General features: G+C 44.3%; 2 protein-coding genes across 4 annotated transcripts in view; both read right to left on the bottom strand.

The window, feature by feature from the left end:
- Window positions 1-1,191: 1,191 nt before the first annotated feature.
- On the bottom strand, window positions 1,192-8,119 carry SMKR1 (small lysine rich protein 1). 2 transcript variants are annotated; one of them, XM_077261017.1, is made up of 3 exons: window positions 7,957-8,119; window positions 5,002-5,047; window positions 1,192-1,481 (listed from the first exon to the last, which is right to left on the bottom strand). In XM_077261017.1, exons 2-3 carry the CDS (start codon window positions 5,002-5,004, stop codon window positions 1,245-1,247), a joined length of 240 nt encoding a protein of 79 aa, XP_077117132.1. In that variant the 5' UTR covers window positions 5,005-5,047; window positions 7,957-8,119; the 3' UTR covers window positions 1,192-1,244. The 2 variants fall into 2 exon arrangements, with proteins under 2 accessions (XP_077117132.1, XP_077117133.1); XM_077261018.1 differs by lacking the exon at window positions 7,957-8,119 and adding an exon at window positions 7,647-7,802.
- Window positions 8,120-15,452: 7,333 nt separating this feature from the next.
- STRIP2 (striatin interacting protein 2) overlaps window positions 15,453-23,150 on the bottom strand; it is a 121,024-nt gene continuing 113,326 nt past the window's right edge. The window contains exons 20-21 of one of the 2 annotated variants that reach the window (XM_077264411.1): window positions 18,013-18,217; window positions 15,453-16,717 (exon numbers count right to left, since the gene is read on the bottom strand). In XM_077264411.1, the coding sequence (XP_077120526.1) occupies window positions 16,467-16,717; window positions 18,013-18,217 (456 nt within the window). In that variant the 3' untranslated portion in view covers window positions 15,453-16,466. The remainder of the gene's footprint in view (window positions 16,718-18,012; window positions 18,218-23,150) is intronic. The other variant, XM_077264412.1, reaches the window with a different exon arrangement.

The raw sequence follows: 23,150 nt of genomic DNA, 5'->3' as shown, positions 1-23,150 counted from the left end.
TTTGTTCTTGATTTTTTTTAGTGTTTCTTAAAGCCAGAAAGTTGCCATTTGAAATGACTTTAGTTTTGTGCCATGTCTGTGATCTGCTTTTTTTCTACAAAATTAAACAACTGAATGAATATCCTCCAAGGACGGTGATTCCATAATTTTTGCCAGGGGTTGTACAACACATAGGAAACACAGGGACAGATGTATATACATCACAAAGGAGACACTGGGGCTGGAACATATAAACCACATACCAGACACTGTGACTGCTGCCTGCAAAGGGACAGAAGTGCAGAGCGCAATAACTCTGCCTGCAAAAAACGTCCTGAAACTGGCTCTGGCCAGCATCAAGATGTCATCCTTGATTACATGAGCCACAGTGTTCTGATGACTGGAAACGAGTGGCCGCAGAGAGAGTAAACCTTCATTTTCTCATTGTGGATGATGCTCCAGTACACCAGCCAGCTTTAATTGAAATGCTATTTACCGGCAAATTACCACTATGGCTCGAGGTGGACAGTTTCTGTTGCTGACAAATTCCTTTTTATTCATCTCACTATTTCACTACTATTTGTATTGTCAATTTATCTTATTAAATGCATAAAAAATCCAGAAAAGGTGAAAAGAAACCAAGAGTCCTCAGATAGTACAATTTGTTGTTTGCAGTGTAATTTCTGGGCTGGGCAGATCAATACAGAATAAAAATACAAAAGGGACGATTTGAGGTGTCAAATTTACAGTTGGTTCCTGTTAAAATCTCAGATGCATGGCATCATAAAAGATTAGGAAAAAAGGGTAAGAGAATAATAATGCCATTGAAACGTCAATTATTTTACCACTCTGTCATCGTTCCATGTTTAACTTTAATGCTGATGGCAAGACCGGGTGGTTGCCTACGTTTTACTTATGGACTGAAAGTCTATATTTTATGTTACCTCGTTTTATTCCCAATCTACCCAAACAATACATTTTTAGTCTATGTGTGATAGATTGCCTTTAGGAGATTTAACGATGTCATTACAGCAATGCTTGGTTATACATTTTCAGCTATTCACATTTTTGGCAATTCTTCACAATGTCCTCAAGGAGATCCAGTTACAACCAAAGAAATGCATATTCTATTCCTAAAAATACCTTTAAGTTCATTTGTTTCCAATGTTTCTGATCTAACTTACAACATAAAATAGGCATTAATATTAACAGTTCATTTCTAGAACATTTTAGTATATGGCACCAAGTGTAAATTTTGGTTGAAATTATTTCTTTTTCTTTCCTTTTCCCTTCTTCCCTTTCTTTTTTGGAGCACCAGACCAACTAAATCCACGAAATTCCAAGCAGTCCACCGCATTATGGGAGATGTAGTAAGCATTCAGCATGGCGGCTGGACTAAGGATGTCCACTTCAGGTTTAGGTTGCTTACTCTTCTTTGACTTTTTTGACTTCTTTCCTTTGCGGGACTTTGCTGCGCCCTTGGATTTGGCACTTTTTGTCGGCTGAAAGCATACAATTCAGTATAATATGAACGCTAACATTACCTACTGTAGCATTTCGGCAAATGACAGGACACACAGCTTATCTCCACTTATAACATAGGGGCAGTTGTTAAGATTTAACATGCTGATCCTCTCCCACCCCCAAAAGTCTAATGTGTATGGGGTCCTCAAGGCTTAATTCACATGTCCAAAAATCATCCATTAGAACAGATCCATCAGCAATCCGTTGACAAAAAACTTGTACAGACAACTTTTTTGTCCGGATGAAAAAAATTAATTTCAACTGGATCAGTTTTTTGTTTTTTTTTAACACTCAAATCTATGGAAAACGGACACGTTAAATAGACATCCATTGTTCTTTCATTTGAAAAGGATCCGTTTTTTGCTTACTAGATGAGTTCAAGTAGATGATTACTTGAAAGCTCACATGTCCAGTAGCATATGTTAAATGTTTATTTTCTAATATGGTGTCATCTGGGGGGATTCCGCTGATATGTCATCTCAGGGGCTCAGCTAATGGAGCCCACAATCTATTCAAACAAATTCTACATTCTATGAGCCAAGTAGTGCTCCTTCCCATCCGATCCCTGCCATGTACTCAAACAGTAGTGTACAACCACATATGGGGTACTGCCACAGTCAGGAGAAATTACATAAATTGTGGGGTCCAGTTTCTCCCATTACCCCTCTTGTAAATTATAAATTTGGCACTAAAACAGTATTTTAGTGGGAAAAATTATTTTTTTTGTTCTCACATCTAAATGTTATAAAGGTTGGTGAATCACCTGTACATTAAAAATGCACAGTACACCCTTAGATGAATTCATTGAGGGGTCTAGTTTCCAAAGTGGGTTCACTTGTCGGGGCTTTCTGCTGTTTTCACATGTCAGGGGCTCTCCAAATGTGACTTGGCATTCACAATCTATTCCAGGCAAATAGCACTCTTTCCTTTCCGAGCCCTGCATGTGCCCAAACAGAAGTTTTTGACCACATATGGGGTATCATTGCATTTGGGAGAAACTGAGTAACAAATTATGACGTCTGTTTTCTCCTATTATCCATCGTAAAAATTACAAATTTGGGGCTAAAACAAAACTTTCGTGTAAAAAAAAAAATGAACATTTCAATATGACGACCTAATTTTATCAAATTCTGTGTAGTACCTGTGGGTTCAAAATAAAATGCTCATTATACCCGCTGGATAAAAATCCTTGAGGGGTGCAGTTTCCAAAATGCCACTTGTGGGGGATTTCCTCTGTTTAGGCACATCAGAGGCTCTCCTAACGCAACATGGGGCCTGCAGACCATTCAATCAAAGGTCCCTGCCATGCGCCCAAATAATGGTTTTCCTCCACATATGGGGTATCCAGGAGAAATTGTACAACAAATCTTGAGGTCCATTTTATCCTGCTACCCTTGTTAAAATAAAAATAGAGGCCTAAAAGTACATTTTCGTGTGAATTTTATTATATTTTGAAGTTTCTATGTTAAAACATCTGTGGAGCTCCTGGGGGGGGGGGGGGGGGGGGTTAAGGTGCTCACCACACACATCTGGATACAGTCCTTGATGGGTCTAGTTTACAAAATGGTGTCACTTGTGTTTTTTTTTACTCATTAAACATAACAGAGGTTCTCAAAAAGCGAGTTGGCAACTGCTCTTGATTCCATCCATTTTTGCGTTCAAAAAGTCAAACAGTGCTCCTTCCCTTCCAAGCCCTGCCGTGCGCCCAAACAGTAGTTTTCCCCCACATATGGGGTATTGGCGTACTCAGGAGAAATCGCACACCAAATTTTAGAGTCCAATTTTTCCTGTTACCCTTGTGAAAATAAAACATTTGGGGCTAAAGTAAAATTTTTGTGAAAAAAAAAGTAAAATGCTCAGTTTACTTCTTGTGAAGCACTTGAAGGGTTAATAAACTTCTTGAATGTGGTTTTGAGGACATTGAGGGGTGCAAGTTTTCAGAAAGGTGTCACTTTTGGGTATTTTCTGTCATATAAGCCCCCCAAAAGGCACTTCTAATGTGATGTGGTCTCTAAATAAAAAAAAATTTTTAAAATTGTGTGTAAAAATTAGAAATTATTGATCAACTTTTAACCTTTCTAACTCCCTAACAAAAAAAAATGATGTTTCAAAAATAATGCAGATGTAAAGTAGACGTGTGGGAAATGTTAGTTATTAACTATTTTGTGTGACATAACTCTCTGGTTTAAGGGCATAAGAATTAAAAGTTTGAAAATTGAGAAATTTTCACCAAATTTCTTATGTTTTTCACAAATAATCCCAAGTAATATCGAACAGATTTTACCATTATTATGCAGTACAATATTTCACGACAAAACAAGTTCAGAATCAGTGGGAGATGTTGAAGCGTTCCACAGTTATTACTACATAAAGTGACACTGGTCAGATTTAAAAAATTTGGCCTGGTCACTAAGGGGTAAAAGGAGTTATCCACTACTGGTAAACTTTTTGAAAATAGGCCTCTTGTGGTGCTGATATAGGCAGTCGTACCTGCCGCACCCCGCTGCTGATCCTTCATACCGCTGCAGTTGTCCACTACCAATTTCCAGGCTTCCCGCTCTGGTGAAAGCTGTCAGATGTCTATTGTGGCCAATCAATGGCCGCTGTTTAGCTGCAGATGTCATGTTCCATCCAAGCTGAAAAAGACAGCTAGGAGACTATTTCTTCCAGCTCAGACAGAACATGACCAATGTCAGCTGACTTTTTTAACACAATTATGGGCCAATTTTTTAAATGTTTAATAAAAGTGGACAACCCCAATAAAACAAAATATCCTAACAGAGTTATCTGGCACTTTAAATTAAATTGACGGTCTGTCAGTGGGAAGTCAGGTTCTGGTCACCCCCTGCAATCAGCTCTTGAAGAGCCACATTTACTAGGCACAACTCTGTACTTTTAGTACTTGCTGTGCCCAATGTTACAACTCGCTACAGCACTATGCCATTTAAAGGGAATCCATCAGCAGGTTTTTGCTACCTCATATGAGAGCAGCTTAATGTTGGGAAAGAAAAACTGAATTCAACAATGTATCACTTGGTTTACTGGGTGCAGCAGTTATGACACCATCAGAGCTTTTAGATTTAGGATGAAGCAGAGCTGAGGAAGCTAGCCACGCCCACACCAGGCTCTCTGTGTACAAAGTCCATAGACAGTGAGGTGCTTGTCACAAGAGGGGGTGCTGCCGGACTAATATAGCACGGCAATGTTAGTCTCTTAGTGATAAATCCTTCATAGTTAGTAAACAGCAGCACGCACTTTGACAAGTGACACATCCCTGAACTCTGTGTTTCAGCCTCAATCCCCTGGTGCCCTCAGATTACATAGCAAAAAATCTGCTGACAGATTCCCTTTAAGTAACCAGGTGTCACTGCTGCTTCAAACAGTTGATTGGCGGGAGTACTGGAAGTTGTACCCCCACAGATGTGGTACTGGTGAACTCTCGTCAGGAGCAACTTGGTATGGAGACATTAGTAAATAAGAAAAAACTTGTCTTATTACCATTTTTCTTAGTCGAGAGGTGGCTATCTTTCCATAATATCACCACCTATAAAAATGCAGAAAAAAAAAAACTAATTGTTGTAAAACTGATTCAAGACATGAGTAATTTTATATTAAAGAGGACCTGTCACTTCCCATAAATGTGTATATATGTAAATATGCTTATATATTTATACCTGGTGTACATGCTGCTGATGTCCTGGTCCGAAGACATGGCCCCCTATTCCTTGTACATAAATCTAGTCCTGTTAGCCAAGCGGGCGTGGTTCCACCTTTTATGTGTGTATCTACAGGAGGATCACACATTTTTTGGCTAGAAAGTCTAGATCTATTGGCAGAAACTAGTGGGGAGAACCGCAGCATTTACACCGGGTAAAACACCAGGGATTTATGGCAAGTGGGTAACAGAAGCAGTGATATTGGGCATGGAAATCTCCTGAGCCCTGTGCTGTAGAGACAAATGACGAGTGCGGCATGGATCAGCAGGGTCCAGCCACAACACATCTCCGAGATCACGATCCTACAGGGAATCACACGGGGGGGTGAGAGAAGGCGATTTTCTGTACTTGAATCCACCTCTTCCATATGTACATGGGCAGAGACACCATCTTTTCAATTTTTTTTTTTTTATAAAAAAAATGTACTCCCTGGGAATGTTGCCTAGCAACAGCCCATGTGACAGCCCCATAATCCCCATGTCTATACTTAGATGGAATTACAGGCACATTTCTTCTCCCAGCCTGACAACCTATGCTCCTGCTATTTGTAGAATGGTGACATTGGCGCTACATGACATTAGCAGATTAGCTGCTCCTCCGTCACTGGCCATCCTAGTGACACAGCATCCGTGGCAGCGGCCTCATGTGACTATGGCGGCCACCAAGTCATGATCGGCTATCACGTCACAATATCATGGGTGTGGTGTCACAATATCATGGGTGTGGTGTCACAATATCATGGGTGTGGTGTCACAATATTATGGGTGTGGTGTCACAATATTATGGGTGTGGTGTCACAATATCATGGGTGTGGGGTCACAATATCATGGGTGTGAGGTCACAATATCATGGGTGTGAGGTCACAATATCATGGGTGTGAGGTCACAATATTATGGGTGTGGGGTCACAATATTATGGGTGTGGGGTCACAATATTATGGGTGTGGGGTCACAATATTATGGGTGTGGGGTCACAATATTATGGGTGTGGTGTCACATCATCATGGGTGTGAGGTCACAATATTATGGGTGTGGTGTCACAATATCATGGGCGTGGTGTCACAATATCATGGGTGTGGTGTCACATCATCATGGGTGTGGTGTCACAATATTATGGGCGTGGTGTCACAATATCATGGGTGTGGTGTCACAATATCATGGGTGTGGTGTCACAATATCATGGGTGTGGTGTCACAATATTATGGGTGTGGTGTCACAATATCATGGGCGTGGTGTCACAATATCATGGGTGTGGGGTCACAATATCATGGGTGTGGTGTCACAATATTATGGGTGTGGTGTCACAATATCATGGGCGTGGTGTCACAATATCATGGGTGTGGGGTCACAATATCATGGGTGTGAGGTCACAATATCATGGGTGTGAGGTCACAATATTATGGGTGTGGGGTCACAATATTATGGGTGTGGGGTCACAATATTATGGGTGTGAGGTCACAATATTATGGGTGTGGGGTCACAATATTATGGGTGTGGTGTCACATCATCATGGGTGTGAGGTCACAATATTATGGGTGTGGTGTCACAATATCATGGGTGTGGTGTCACATCATCATGGGTGTGGTGTCACAATATTATGGGCGTGGTGTCACAATATCATGGGTGTGGTGTCACAATATCATGGGTGTGGTGTCACAATATTATGGGTGTGGTGTCACAATATCATGGGCGTGGTGTCACAATATCATGGGTGTGGGGTCACAATATCATGGGTGTGAGGTCACAATATCATGGGTGTGAGGTCACAATATTATGGGTGTGGGGTCACAATATTATGGGTGTGGGGTCACAATATTATGGGTGTGAGGTCACAATATTATGGGTGTGGGGTCACAATATTATGGGTGTGGTGTCACATCATCATGGGTGTGAGGTCACAATATTATGGGTGTGGTGTCACAATATCATGGGCGTGGTGTCACAATATCATGGGTGTGGTGTCACATCATCATGGGTGTGGTGTCACAATATTATGGGCGTGGTGTCACAATATCATGGGCGTGGTGTCACAATATCATGGGCGTGGTGTCACAATATCATGGGCGTGGTGTCACAATATCATGGGCGTGGTGTCACATCATCATGGGTGTGGTGTCACAATATCACGGGTGTGATGTCACAATATTATGGGTGTGAGGTCACAATATTATGGGTGTGGGGTCACAATATTATGGGTGTGGTGTCACAATATTATGGGTGTGGTGTCACAATATTATGGGTGTGAGGTCACAATATTATGGGTGTGAGGTCACAATATTATGGGTGTGAGGTCACAATATTATGGGTGTGAGGTCATCACTTTATAACAGATTTTGTCTTTTCCTATAAACTATTACTAGACAGTGACTTGCATCTTGCCCGCTTATGGGAGCCCCAACACACGTCCCCTAGTAATGCCTGCACTCACCATCAGCCATCACTGAGGCTTCTGCGGGATGGTATCTATATGGCCGGGATCACACAGCGAGATACGGCCGAGACTCACAGGTGAAAACCCCGCTCTGGCGCCGGCACTCCGGAGCGGAACATGCAGCCGTACAGCAATACATGGAGCCGCACGCTCCGGAGTGCCGGTGCCAGAGCAGGGATCGGCCGTATCTCGCGAATGTGTGATCCCGGCCGGAATAGTGCAGGCGCTGCGGAGCAACACGTCCCTGCCGGGAGGATCCGGCCTCCGCACTGCTGGCTGCCTGTAAGGTACTGTGTGATGTGCTCACCAGGCGGCGCTGTCCCCGGGGCTCGGGCTCTCCGGTGGTTTGATGACTGCACGGTCTGCCTTCTAGCTGTATACTATAGCATCGTTGCCTTGACTACAAAGGCTGCTCAGCGTGGAGCGGTCGCCGTGGTGACGAGGGATCCCGCCTACCCACGTCATGCATTAGCCGGATAGACATCACGTGTTAGTGGCCGTCAGGTGGGCGGGGCCTTTATAGGAGGCTGCCTCAGGCTGCGCAGGCTCAGTGATCCGAGTGACAGGTCGGGCCGCAGGCTCCAGTCCACACACGTGCGATGGCAGCAGCCGCTCATGGTGTGTGGATGGAGCCGGAGCCGCAGCCGCCGGCCGATGATAGGTTTCGTTCACACTGAGGCTTTCAAGAAATTGTCCACTTTTTAAGTCAATTTCATTTTTTTACTTAGCTGCATTTATATTAGTTTAAAAAATCATTACTAGAATTAGGTTTTATGAGACCCGTTCTGGTTTTCCCGGCTCATTGCTTCCCTGCACTGTCAGCTTTGTTGTCCTAAAGGTACCTTCACACGAAACGACATTATAACGATATCGTTTCGTTTGACACGCAGCAGCGATCAGGATCCTACTGTGATGTCGCTGGTCGCTGAATAAAGTCCAGAACTTTATTTGGTCGTCCGATCGCTGTGTATCGTTGTGTTTGAAAGCAAAAGCAACGATACCAGCGATATTTTACACTGGTAACCAGGGTAAACATCGGGTTACTAAGCGCAGGGCCGAAGGTACCTTCGTGTGAAGGTACCTTTATTGTACCGTCACACTAAGCGACGCTGCAGCGATAGCGACAGCAATGCCGATCGCTGCAGCGTCGCTGTGTGGTCGCTGGAGAGCTGTCACACAGACCGCTCTCCAGCGACCAGCGATGCCGAGGTCCCCGGGTAACCAGGGTAAACATCGGGTTGCTAAGCGCAGGGCCGCGCTTAGTAACCCGATGTTTACCCTGGTTACCAGCGTAAAAGTTAAAAAAACAAACAGTACATGCTCACCTGCGCGTCCCCCAGCCTCTGCATCCTGACGCTGACTGAGCTCCGGCCCTAACAGCACAGCGGTGACGTCACCGCTGTGCTTTCACTTTCACTTTAGGGCCGGCGCTTTAGTGTCAGGAAGCAGAGGCTGGGGGACGAGCAGGTGAGTATGTACTGTTTGTTTTTTTAACTTTTACGCTGGTAACCAGGGTAAACATCGGGTTACTAAGCGCGGCCCTGCGCTTAGTAACCCGATGTTTACCCTGGTTACCAGTGTAAAATATCGCTGGTATCGTCGCTTTTGCTGTCAAACACGGCGATACACGGCGACCTAGCGACCAAATAATATGCAGACCTTCTAGCAGCGACCAGCAATTTCACAGCGGGATCCAGATCGCTGCTGCGTGTCAAATACAGCGATATCGCTGCAACGTCACGGATTGCTGGCGATATCGCCTAGTGTGACGGTAAGGTACCTTCACACGAAGCGACGCTGCAGCGATAGCGACAACGATGTCGATCGCTGCAGCGTCGCTGTTTGGTCGCTGGAGAGCTGTCACACAGACCGCTCTCCAGCGATCAACTATGCCGAGGTCCCCTGGTAACCAGGGTAAACATCGGGTAACTAAGCGCAGGGCCGCGCTTAGTAACCCGATGTTTACCCTGGTTACCAGCGTAAAATCTAAAAAAAACAAACAGCACATACTTACATTCACGTCCCCCTGCGTCCACTTCCTGACTGACTGAGCGCCGTACAGTGAGAGCAGAGCGGTGACGTCACCGCTGTGCTGCTTTCACTTTCACTTTGCGGCGCTGAGTCAGAGGAGGAAGCAGACTGCAGGGGATGCAATGTGAGTATGTGCTGTTTGTTTTTTTTACATTTTACGCTAGTAACCAGGGTAAACATCGGGTAACTAAGCGCGGCCCTGCGCTTAGTAACCCGATGTTTACCCTGGTTACCAGTGTAAAATATCGCTGGTATCGTTGCTTTTGCTGTCAAACACAACGATACACAGCGATCGGACGACCAAATAAAGTTCTGGACTTTATTCAGCGACCAGCGACATCACAGCAGGATCCTGATCGCTGCTGCGTGTCAAACGAAACGATATCGCTTAGCGAGGACGCTGCAACGTCACGGATTGCTAGCGATATCGTTATAATGTCGTTTCGTGTGAAGGTACCTTAAGTCTCCTAAATTCCACCTCCTGACCCTATCAGGCCACCACAGCGCTCTGCCAGACGGACCCTCAGAGAACGCCCGCCCGTGTGCCTACAACAATAATGGCCCGAGTCCCCCCCAGTATGAATCTCTTCTATACACAGTATAATGACCCCCACACTGTATACTGACCCCTTAGTAGCCCCCAAACTGACGGCCCCAGCACTGTAGAAAGGCCCCACGTTACCTCCCACACTGCATGATGGCCCGCTCACTATCATCCCCATGCTATATGATGGCCCCCTAAATATCCTTCATATAGTATAATGCACCCATAGGCCTCCATATAGTGTAATGCCCCCCCATAGTCCTCTATCAGTAGCATAGCTACCGAGGGGCGGTGGCCCCAGGCTCTGAGGGGGCCCACCCGGAGCTATGCTACTGTAACTGTATCAGCGTGCACATCGTGCCAATACAGTTACATTCTGCAACAGCAGGGAGAATTGATCTCTCTGCACAGCCGCTATGCGGCCCCTGAGCAGGCGGGGGGGGGGTGCCAGCAGTGGGCCCCCCGCCCGTCATCGCAGGGTCAGCTGTATCGGCTGGATGCTGATACAGCTGACCGCAGTGATGAGAGAGGGAGCTTTACGCTCCCTCTCCCATCATCCCGTCAGCGTCTGACATCACTGACGCCGACACGGACAGCGGGCGCGATGACATCAGTACTTAGCCCCTGCAGTTGGAGATGAGCGGGAGCAGCGCAGGAACCAGGAGGAAGAGAGGTATTTAGTTTATGAGGCTACATTACACTAGAGGGTGGCTATAGGGGTGCATTATACTACAGAGAGTGGCTATGGGGCTGCGTTACACTAAAGGCAGCCTATGGGGTACATTACGCTATAGAGTCTGCCTATGGGGAGTGCATTATACTATATGGACCAATATTATATGTAAGGGTGCACTCTAGCTGTATAAAATGTGTAAATCAGAGGTGTGCAGAGCCAAGTCCAATGGCTTGTATATGGTATAATGGAACAAAAACGAAGAAAAGAATGGACTATAGAAAGGCCCGCACAACCAAATGTAATAGAAAAATACAAAATCGTTTATTGAACACCACAACAAAGCAAGAGATAAAAACATTTAAAATACAATACCATGTACAAAACCACACTCCAAACCGATAGTAGCAATGGGAAATAAATACATATAGCCAAACTTATCAACCGAGTGTGTGGGGACAAACGAAAGACCCTTCTGTAGGACTGATAACTCCACCGCTGTAAGATTGTAATTAGAAAGATTTATTACCTGCAGCGCCGTAGATCTGATATCCTGGTCTGATGTCCTCTGACCGGAGGCCCCAAGAACCTCTATTTCCGCCTGGTTTGGTAGTTGTGGCGGTAGGGGGATGTATGTCCCCTGTGCCGTGTCAACTTTTTTCTGGCATTTCTTATGCTTCCTCCCTCGTCGGAGGGAGATTTTCTACTTCCGGCTTTACTTTCATTTCACTTAACCAGCGCGCGCCTCCGCATTCCCGTCACCTGTTTCCGGGCATCCCAGCTGACTGCACACCGGCTGATATCGGTCAGTATATATATATGTGAATAATCACCACCACTCGCACTTCCCCTGACGAAGCCGCTGCGGCGGCGATACGCGTGGGGTTCTCTTTACCCACTCCATCCTTTATCTTTATGCCGGTCATTTAGACTTGGATTTCTTTTGCTTGGGATCGTATGGCCGGATTAGGTATGGGCTTCAGCACAGCTGTTCACTGACTCAGCTGAATATCTGCATATAAACGTGCAGGCCATGGCTTGCTAGGCAACATATGAGGGTCTCATCATAAGGCTCTTCTTTTATGCAGTAAACCATCTGCAGATTATTATACTCTTACAGGCCGCACGTTCTGAGCTGTGTCAGCCTTTGAGCATATATATTCATTTATTTTCCCTACTGTGCTTATATGTTGCATGGCTATATGTATTTATTTCCCATTGCTACTATCGGTTTGGAGTGTGGTTTTGTACATGGTATTGTATTTTAAATGTTTTTATCTCTTGCTTTGTTGTGGTGTTCAATAAACGATTTTGTATTTTTCTATTACATTTGGTTGTGCGGGCCTTTCTATAGTCCATTCTTTTCTTCGTTTTTGTTCCATTATACTATATGGAGACGGTGGACCTATGGGGAGTGCATTATACAATATGGAGACCTATGGGTAGTGCATTATACTATATAGAGGCCTATGGGGAGTGCATTATACTATATAGAGGCCTATGGGGAGTGCATTATACTATACGGCGGACTATCTAGTGTATTATGCTACATGGAGGCTATCTAGGGACCATTATACAGTTTGGATATCACAGCGAGGGGGCCATCATACAGCGTGGAAGCAATTAAACAGTTTTGGGGATATTAAGGGGTCAGTATATATACAGTGAGGGGGCATTATACTGTCTATAAGAGAACATATAGTCTATAAGGGAGCTGTACAGGGGGGGGGGGAGACTCGGGACATTATTAAATGTAAAGTGGGCACTTATTGTCCACCTGGACTACTGCAACGCTCTATTAATTGGCCTCCCCCTCACTCGACTTTCCCCTCTATCCTTAATGCAGCAGCCAGGGTCGTCCATCTAGGTAATCGGTACTCGGACGCGTCATCTCTTCGCCAGTCGTTACACTGGCTGCCCATTCATTACAGGATACAATTCAAAGTACTTGTTCTCACCCACAAAGCTCTCCACAGTGCGGCACCCCTTCTATCGGCCTAGTCTATTGCTGCGCTCTGCAAATGACTTTCGACTAACCTCTGCACTAATCCGTACCTCCCACTCCCGACTCCAAGACTTTTCCTGCGCTGCACCAATCCTCTGGAATGCTCTACCCCAAGATATTAGGACCATCCACAATTTGCATAGTTTTAGGCGCTCGCTCAAAACCCATTTGTTCAGAGCGGCCTATCACGTTCCCTAATCAGTGTGCATGTGTGGCCCATTCACTACTTCCATCTATCCCCCACCCCCGGAAGATGGCTGGACCATCATTGTAAATACATCATTGTAAATACACACCTGTACTTTGTATCGCCCCACCTCATTGTAGATTGTAAGCTCTCACGAGCAGGGTCGTCTTATTATGCTTTAATTATTGTATTGTTACTTATGACTGTTGTGTTTGAAATTGTTAAACTGTAAAGCGCTGCGGAATATGTTGGCGCTATATAAAGATTATTATTATAGGGGAACTCAGGTTACTGTGACTATCAAAGGGCACACAGGGCAATATTAATTTTTAGGGGACAAAATGTGTGCACTGTTTTCTAGGGCACTTGCACCCGGCATTACTATATTATAGAGGGTTGCTTTAGAATTGAGGGCACAGAGAACTGCACAGCACGTGCAGTAATAGGGTAAGTTCACACAGGGCGTTTTTGTGGTTTTGTTGTGTTTTTTATGCTAATTTTCAGCTGCTTTTTACAGTACCAGCAAAGCCTATGAGATTTCCGAAATATCATGCACACAGATCGGTTTTTTGTTTGATCAGTATTTTGTGCTTTGCTGCATTTTTTGGACATAGAGCATGTCACTTTTCAGCGTTTTTGCTGCATTTTTTCACCCATGGAATTGAATGGGTGTTGAAAAAAAACGCAGGTATCATTATTTGCTGCGTTTTTGCTGCTGAAAATCCAAGGACATTAGCATGGACAAAGAAAAAAAAAACGCACCTAAACCTGTGTTTTTGACGCAGCTTCTTTCCTGCCAAGATGATAAAAAAGAAAAAAGCCGCAAAAACGCCCTGTGTGAACTTCCTCATAGGGACACATACGGCAGCAGAATTTGGGTATCAGCAGGATGAGGAGGTTGTGCAGGTTGGGAATAGATGGTGATGGCTGGAATGTGAGATGGAAACGTGTCTTTGTTGTATTCTCCTGCAGCCGAGTCCTGGTTGGAAGAAGTTGTCATGTCGGTCTGGGCCAGATGGAAAAGACAGAAAAATGAATGACTCCCATCAGAAAGAACGTCAGCGGTAAGTCACCATCTATAACTGTGCTGTGATCTTTTATATGTTCTGTAGGGCTGGTATTTACCACTGACGATATGACAGTAATATCCATGTTGGTCTTTATATAGAGATTATTTTCAGTAACAGCACGGTCATCTGCTGAGGTTCTCCTCCACTATTAGGGTGCGTCACCCAGTTATAATCAAGCTTACCTGGTTAGGGGCCCACTCAGAAGTTTCGCCCCTCTGTTCTGCTAGCTGCTTATATTCTACAGCTTGTAAAACAAGATATCTTTCCCAATAATAATCACAATCCAAGAACTGGATGTAAAGCAATTGCCTTAATTTAATATACATTTTGTTATAAAAAAATTTCACCAAGAGGTAAAATAGAGAAGCAGCAGATATTTGGGGTCTCCAGTGAATACTTTGTATGTAAAACTTGAAATATTGTCTGGTGAATAGAGACTCGTTACCCCAGAGCTCCTTCACCGCTCTCACACTGCGCTAATGCATTATGGATCAGTTCTGACAAGTTTTTCAGCAATATTATAAAAAGAGGCCATTTGTTCTATTAAAATACATGTATCTTGAGCTAAACATTTTTGTAAGTGGGTTTCATTAAAAATGTAGCACATTTTGCCTTCTATAGCCTCTGGGGCTGCAGAATGAGTTATCGGAGAATCCATCAGTAAGCTTACTAGGACGGTCTGACAGGGAGTCAGGTACTAAAGGTATGTGCACATGTTGCGTCAAGCCAACGGATTGTGACTGACGGCAGAAAACGGATGTGTGAAAGGGGCGTATTCACTCATCACTAGTGTTGAGCATTCCGATACCGAGTTCCGATACTTTTGTGATATCGGGAATCGGTATCGGAACCATATTCATGTGTAAAATAAAGAATTAAAATAAAAAATATGGATATACTCACCTCTCCGGCGGTGAGAGAGGTGAGTATGTAGATATAAATATATATAGATAGATAGATATATATATATCTATCTATCTGATATACTCACCTCTCCGGTGGCCCCTGGACCTTACCGCCGTAACCGGGAGCCTCCGTTCCTAAGAATGAGCGCGTGAAGGACCTGCGTTCCTAAGAATGAGCGCGTGAAGGACCTGCGATGACGTCGCGGCTTGTGATTGGTCGCGTGAGCAGTCACATGAGCGCTCACGCGACCAATCAGAAGCCGCGACGTCATCGAAGGCCCTTCACGCGCTCATTCTTAGGAACGGAGGCTCCCGGTTACATCGGTAAAGTCCAGGGGCCGCCGGAGAGGTGAGTATATCCATATTTTTTATTTTAATTCTTTATTTTACACATGAATATGGATCCCAGGGCCTGAAGGAGAGTTTCCTCTCCTTCAGACCCTGGGAACCATCCAGGATACCTTCCGATATTTGTGTCCCATTGACTTGTATTGGTATCGGGTATCGGCGAGATCCGATATTTTGCCGGTATCGGCCGATACTATCCGATACCGATACCAATGCATATCGGAAGGTATCGCTCAACACTACTCATCACTATTCAGGATCCATCACTATGATCCAGACAGGAGAGCAGATTGCTGGAGGACCTAGCCCATCTGTGCAATATTGATTTTATTGAATGCTTCATTTATACATTGCTTTCCCTGCAAACTAAAAAGCTGATGGCAAGATGGGGGTTGCAGCAATGAGTGCAATGTGCCTGAAGAGGTTTTCCAGTTTAAACATTTTCACTTAATAAAGTTTCTTGGCTACATTGAATATCAATTCTCTACAGTTTGTAGCCATTTTGAACAGTCATGAGGTTTTTATTCTACGAATATAAACCTGTCGTGGCCACATGAGGTACACACAGATGCAGTGCATGGCACCAGAAACACTCATCTGTATACTGTGACAGGCCGGACTGTTGTGTGACCATCACAAGACCCAGCAGAATGATTACCATATCGGATCGCTTCCTGAGGCCATCATCCACTGACTACATGTAAGAGATCTTGAATATGGTAAATTGCTACACAACGTAGATCACTATTTACAACAAATCAGCTTTACATGCCATTATTGGGAAACTTCTGATATATGTCAGGGTTATGTTAGTGATGGCTTGCTGTGTAGAGGACGCAGCCTGAATAATGGGTAAACAAACCAATGTAGGCAGCTACGTGTAGGATTACAGGAAAAGCCATCTCAGCTTGGCTTCTAATTGAACCCTTGTAAAGTTGGGGGAACGGGATAGGGTTACATTTATAGCTGCTCGGATCCATCATTGGCCATTTCGACAAGTGATCCAAGACAGTGGACCAAGAAGAGGACGGACAGCAGGTGCTACATTCATCAGTCAGGAATGTTGGAGAAGTTCTTCCCACTGAATTGGATTGGAGAACACCTCCCTTTCCAGCCAGAGCTCATAAGTATAATGAAAATCTTCAGGGAGTTCAAGATTTTGTCCCACAACACTCTGTAAACAGTTATCCACTGGGGCAAACTCCCAGTTTGTATTCTTCTCATATCTCCGACTGTTGAAACTCTCGATGTTTCCCCGCAAGGTGCACTCTTCAGCCTGGAAGTCCCAGGGTCTGGCATCTATGTCTAATAAAATAAATAGGAAAAATATGTCAGCAAAAGGATATGCAACTACGCCATTACTAAGAAACATGTATGGGTGTAAAAGGACCTCTGTATTCAGCTTGGTTATGTGTTGGCCGCCTGGGAAGTCCTGATGTGTTCACTTTCACAAATTGTTATGTGTGTTACAAGTTTTAGCACCATCTTACAGCCAGCTATTCTCCAAATGCTTAAATGGCACTTCCACGCAGGACAGGTTTACTGAAGAAAATGTCCCAAGAAGGGTCATTTCCAGTGTAGAAATCATTCTCGTCATCAGTGTAAGATCTGAGGGGACATTCCTCGACAGTGTGCTGAATCGTTTGACGGTCAGCTCCACAGTCACAGGCAAGAGAGTCACATTTTCCCCACTTATGCATAAGATCTGCACAGGCACCAAAGTTTGTTCTGATACGATTCACAGTAACCCAGGTTTTCCTTGGTAGATTGAAGCCTGGTGGTGGATTTTGTAAGTGAGGAAGCGTTTGAAGCTCACCGTCTACTACACTGACGCAAAGTTCTCGCTATTTCTCTTCTAAATTAAATTCTGAGGTAAAATCTGTATTCAGTGAAGACGTTTTCCCATTGCTGAGATAGGAGATGGCAGCTGCTAGGAGGAGCTGGAGACAGAGCTCGTCCCCTGCTATCCTCTTAGCAGTTACTACTGATGAGATTCTAAGAGGATAGCAGGGGAAGAGCTCTGTCTCCAGCTCCTCCTAGCAGCCGCCATCTCCCATCTCAGTAATGGGAAAAGGTCTTCACTGAATACAGATTTTACCTCAAAATTGAGAATTTTGATAATAAATTATCAGTACTGTAAAGAGAAAGAAGCAAAATTTGTCTGATAAGATATATTCCAAAGTTGCTTATTTTTATATTTTTTTATGAAAGAAAAATTTATAATGACTATTTCTCTAAATGGTAAACGCTAAACTTCCATATTAACCCATGACCTCCATGTATCACTTTTAGCAGTACATTATTTTTTTTTCACACAAAAGCATCAGAAGCATGGAGTATTAAATTCTGTCACTAACCACACCACCAACTAGAGTACAAATCTATGATGTAATTTGTGCCGAATAATTGGGTTATTTTGCCGTTTTTGTAGGAGACACCAACACACTGAGAAAACTCATGTTAGAAATCCTGAGCTTGCGCCTAGGGTTACAGTACTGAATGGAAAAGACGGTCATGTGTGCTTTGCCTACAGAAATCAAGAATCTGAAAGGAATTAAATGAATGCTCAGAGGAAGTTTACACTGTCGCTAGTTCCTTACCATTACCGTAGGCCCAGTCATCATTCATCCTGTGGCGCACCATTTGGTAGATAGCAGACATGGTTTTCATGTTGCTTTTTCTCCATTGTCGTCCGAGGTATTTTGTCTGGAGCTTCAGAAGTTTTAGCACATATAACTGCATCATTGCCTGCTTAACCTTCAGTGCACGTTTTAGAATGGGGGCAGATTTAAATACCACCAACATCTGACAACAGAAGATGACAAATGGTAAAGAGCATATAACCGCCACTAATAATTACCAAGAAACTATTATTTCCACAGTGGAGATCTTCCCTACATCTGTGTCCTAAAACACAATATCAAGAATACATCAAAATGGCTTAAATGTAGTTAAAACAGCTCTCCGGAATCTAAAGCCCCCCATACACAAGATTGCTGTTGGCTCAACGATTGTCGCTTAATATATACTTACCTTGTAATGTCTTCACATCCTGTTCCGTCCAGATGTGTCCGGATCCAGAATTCCAAGAGGGGGAAGTTCACCGACCTCCAAATTGGGACACCGAAGTGATGGGTGTCTCAATATGGAAACGGCTGGTGGTACCAGCCTCTTGCACAGTACCACCAGCGGAACACCGTCGCACCACACACACACACTGTATACGCCGTACGCAGCATCTTACGCGGTACCACCAGATCACCGTCGCGAGCACGCCGCGATCAGCCGAATGATTCACTGACCGCTGCCATGTTTGTACAGGAGTGCATGCGCAGTTTTAATGTGACCACCGCTATCTGTCTGCACAAAGATGGCGGCGGTCTGATTTACTGCGCCTGCTCCTCAATAGGAATCCGCAGGTGGAATCCGCATAAAAACCGCAGGTAAAACGCACTGCGTTTTACCGGCTGATTTTGCAAAAACGGTGTGGAAAATCCTCACACGAATCCGCAACGTGTGCACATAGCCTTATATAGACAGGTGTGTGCCTTTCCAAATCAAGTCCTATCAGTTTAATTAACCCCTTCCCGACCTGTGACAGCGTATGCGTCATGAAAGTCGGTGCCAATCCGACCTGTGACGCATATGCTGTATCACAGAATGATCGCGTCCCTGCAGATCGGGTGAAAGGGTTAACTCCAATTTCACCCGATCTGCAGGGACAGGGGGAGTGGTACTTTAGCCCGGGGGGTGGCTGTGCCCCCACGTGGCTACGATCGCTCTGATTGGCTGTTGAAAGTGCAACAGGCAATCAGAGCAATTTGTAATATTGCACCTATGAAAAGTGGTGAAATATTACAATCCAGCCATGGCCGATGCTGCAATATCATCGGCCATGGCTGGAAACCCCGATCCATCCCCCACCCCCTCATACTTACCGAGCCTCCCGGTGTCCGTCCGTCTCCTCCATGGGCGCCGCCATCTTCCAAAATGGCGGGCATAAAACCTATCACAGTGATCAAAATTAAAAAAAAATAGTAAATGAACCCCCCCTTTATCACCCCCATAGGTAGGGACAACAATTAAAAAAAAATATATTTTCTTTATTTTTTTTTTTTTTTCCACTAGGGTTAGGCTATGGCTATGCCCACGTATTCTGGTCCTCTGCGGATTTTTCCGCAGCGGATTTGATAAATCCGCAGTGCAAAACCGCTGCGGATTTATCGCGGATTCACCGTGGTTTTTCTGCGGATTTCACTGCGGTTTTACAACTGCGGTTTTCTATTGGAGCAGTTGTAAAACCGCTGCGGAATCCGCAGAAAGAAGTGACATGCTGCGGAATGTAAACCGCTGCGTTTCCGCGCAGTTTTTTCCGCAGCATGTGCACAGCGTTTTTTGTTTCCCATAGGTTTACATTGAACTATAAACTCATAGGAAACTGCTGCGCACCCGCAGCTGCGGAAACGCTGCAGATCCGCAGCGTTTTCCGCAGCGTGTGCACATAGCCTTAGAATTAGGCTATGTGCACACGGTGCGGATTTGGCTGCGGATCTGCAGCGGATTGGCCGCTGCGGATTCGTAGCAGTTTTCCAACAGATTTACAGTTCCATGTGTAAACCTATGGAAAACCAAATCCGCTGTGCCCATGGTGCGGAAAATACCGCGCGGAAAGGCTGCGTTGTATTTTCCGCAGCATGTCAATTCTTTGTGCGGATTCCGCAGCGTTTTACACCTGTTCCTCAATAGGAATCTGCAGGTGAAATCCGCACAAAAACCACTGGAAATCCGTGGTAAATCCGCAGGTAAAACGCAGTGCCTTTTACCTGCGGATTTTTCAAAAATGGTGCGGAAAAATCTCACACGAATCCGCAACGTGGGCACATAGCCTTAGGGTTGGAATTAGGAGTTAGGGTTGGAATTAGGGCTAGGGTTGGAAATAGGGTTAAGATTAGGCTTGTGGTTAGGGTTGGGATTAGGGTTAGGGGTGTGTTGGGGTTAGGGGTGTGGTTAGGGGTGTGTAGGGGTTAGGGTTATGGCTAGAGTTGGGATTAGGGTTTGGGGTGTGTTGGAGTTAGAATTGAGGGGTTTCCACTGTTTAGGCACATCAGGGGTCTCCAAACGCAACATGGCGCCACCATTGATTCCAGCCAATCTTGCGTTCAAAAAGTCAAATGGTGCTCCCTCCCTTACGAGCCCCGACGTGCACCCAAACAGTGGTTTACCCCCACATATGGGGTACCAGCATACTCGGGACAAACTGGGCAACAACTATTGGGGTCCAATTTCTCCTTTTACCCTTGTTAAAATAAAAAATTGCTTGCTAAAACATCATTTTTGAGGAAAGAAAAATGTTTTTTTATTTTCACGGCTCTGCGTTATAAACTTCTGTGAAGCACTTGGGGGTTTAAAGTGGTCACCGCACATCTAGATTAGTTCCATGGGAGGTCTAGTTTCCAAAATGGGGTCACATGTGGAGGAGCTCCAATGTTTAGGCACACAGGGTCTCTCCAAACGTGACATGGTGTCCGCTAACAATTGGAGCTAATTTTTCATTCAAAAAGTCAAATGGCGCTCCTTCCCTTCCGAGCCTTGCCGTGTGCACAAACAGTGGTTTGTGACCACATATGAGGTATCGGTGTACTCAGGAGAAATTGCCCAACACATTTTAGGATCCATTTTATCCTGTTGCCCATGTGGAAATGAACAAATTGAGGCCAAAAGAAATTGTGAAAAAAAAGTACTTTTTCATTTCTACGGATCAATTTGTGAAGCACTTGGCGGATCAATTTGTGAAGCACTTGGGGGTTCAAAGTGCTCACTATGCATCTAGATAAGTTCCTTGGGGGGTCTAGGTTCCAAAATGGGGTCACTTGTGGGGGAGCTCCAATGTTTAGGCACACAGGGTCTCTCCAAACGCGACATGGTGTCCGCTATAGATTGGAGCCAATTTTTCATTGAAAAAGTCAAATGGCGCACTTTCCCTTCCGAGCCCTGTCGTGCGCCCAAACAGTGGTTCCCCCCCACATATGGGGTATCGGCGTACTCAGGACAAATTGTACAATAACTGTTGTGGTCCAGTTTCTCTTTTTACCCTGGGGAAAATAAAAAAAATTGTTGCTAAAAGATCATTTTTGTGACTAAAAAGTTAAATGTTCATTTTTTCCTTCCATGTTGCTTCTGCTGCTGTGAAGCACCTGAAGGGTTAATAAACTTCTTGAATGTGGTTTTGAGCACCTTGAGGGGTGCAGTTTTTAGAATGGTGTCACTTTTGGGTATTTTCAGCCATATAGACCCCCCTCAAACTGACTTCAAATGTGAGGTGGTCCCTAAAAAAAATGGTTTTGTAAATTTTGCTGTAAAAATGAGAAATCGCTGGTTAAATTTTAACCATTATAACTTCCTAGCAAAAAAAAATTTGGTTTCCAAAATTGTGCTGATGTAAAGTAGACATGTGGGAAATGTTATTTATTAACTATTTTGTGTCACATAACTCTCTCATTTAACAGAATAAAAATTCAAAATTTTAAAATTGCAAAATTTTCAAAATTTTAGCCAAATTTCCATTTTTTTCACAAATAAACGCAAAAATTATTGACCTAAATTTACCACTAACGTGAAGCCCAATATGTCACGAAAAAACAGTCTCAGAACCGCTAGGATCCGTTGAAGCGTTCCTGAGTTATTAACTCATAAAGGGACACTGGTCAGAATTGCAAAAAACGGCCAGGTCATTAAGGTCAAAATAGGCTGGGTCATGAAGGGGTTAAACACAGCTGGACTCCAATGAAGGAGTAGAATCATCTCAAGCAGGATCACAAGGAAATGGACAGCATGTGACAAATATGAGTGTCTGAGCAAAGGGTCTGAATACTTTTGACCATGTGTTATCTCAGTTTTTCTTTTTTTTTAATTAAATTTGCAAACATTTCTACTTTTCAGCTTTTTTCAGTCAAGATGGGGTGCAGAGTTTACACTAATGTGAAAAAAATTGCTTTTTTGAATTTACCAAATGGCCGCAAAGAAACAGAGTGAAAAGTTTAAAGGGATATGAATACTTTCTGTAACCACTATATATTAGACTAGATGGTGGCCCGATTCTAACGTATCGGGTATTCTAGAATATGCATGTCCACGTAGTATATTGCCCAGCCCACATAGTATATTGCCCAGCCCACGTAGTATATTGCCTAGCCACGTAGTATATTGCCCAGTGACGTAGTATACAGCACAGAGCCACGTAGTATATTGCCCAGCCACGTAGTATATTGCCCAGCCACGTAGTATATTGGCCAGCCACGTAGTATATTGGCCAGCCACGTAGTATATTGGCCAGCCACGTAGTATATTGCCCAGCCACGTAGTATATTGCCCAGCCACGTAGTATATTGCCCAGCCACGTAGTATATTGCCCAGCCACATAATATATTGCCCAGCTACGTAGTATATTGCCCAACCACGTAGTATATTGCACAGCGACGTAGTATACAGCACCGAGCCACATAGTATATTGCCCAGTTACGTAGTATATTGCCCAATGACGTAGTATATTGCCCAACCACGTAGTATATTGCCCAGTGACGTAGTATACAGCACAGAGCCACGTAGTATATTGCCCAGTTACGTAGTATATTGCCCAATGACGTAGTATATTGCCCAGCCACGTAGTATATTGCCCAGTGACTTAGTAAACAGCAGAGCCACGTAGTATATTGCACAGCGACGTAGTATACAGCACAGA

This window comes from Ranitomeya variabilis, chromosome 5, assembly GCF_051348905.1.
Source record: "Ranitomeya variabilis isolate aRanVar5 chromosome 5, aRanVar5.hap1, whole genome shotgun sequence".
NCBI classification, from domain to species: Eukaryota; Metazoa; Chordata; class Amphibia; order Anura; family Dendrobatidae; genus Ranitomeya; species Ranitomeya variabilis.
Note: the sequence above shows the minus strand (reverse complement) of the source record. Positions and strands in the feature narration are given on the sequence as shown.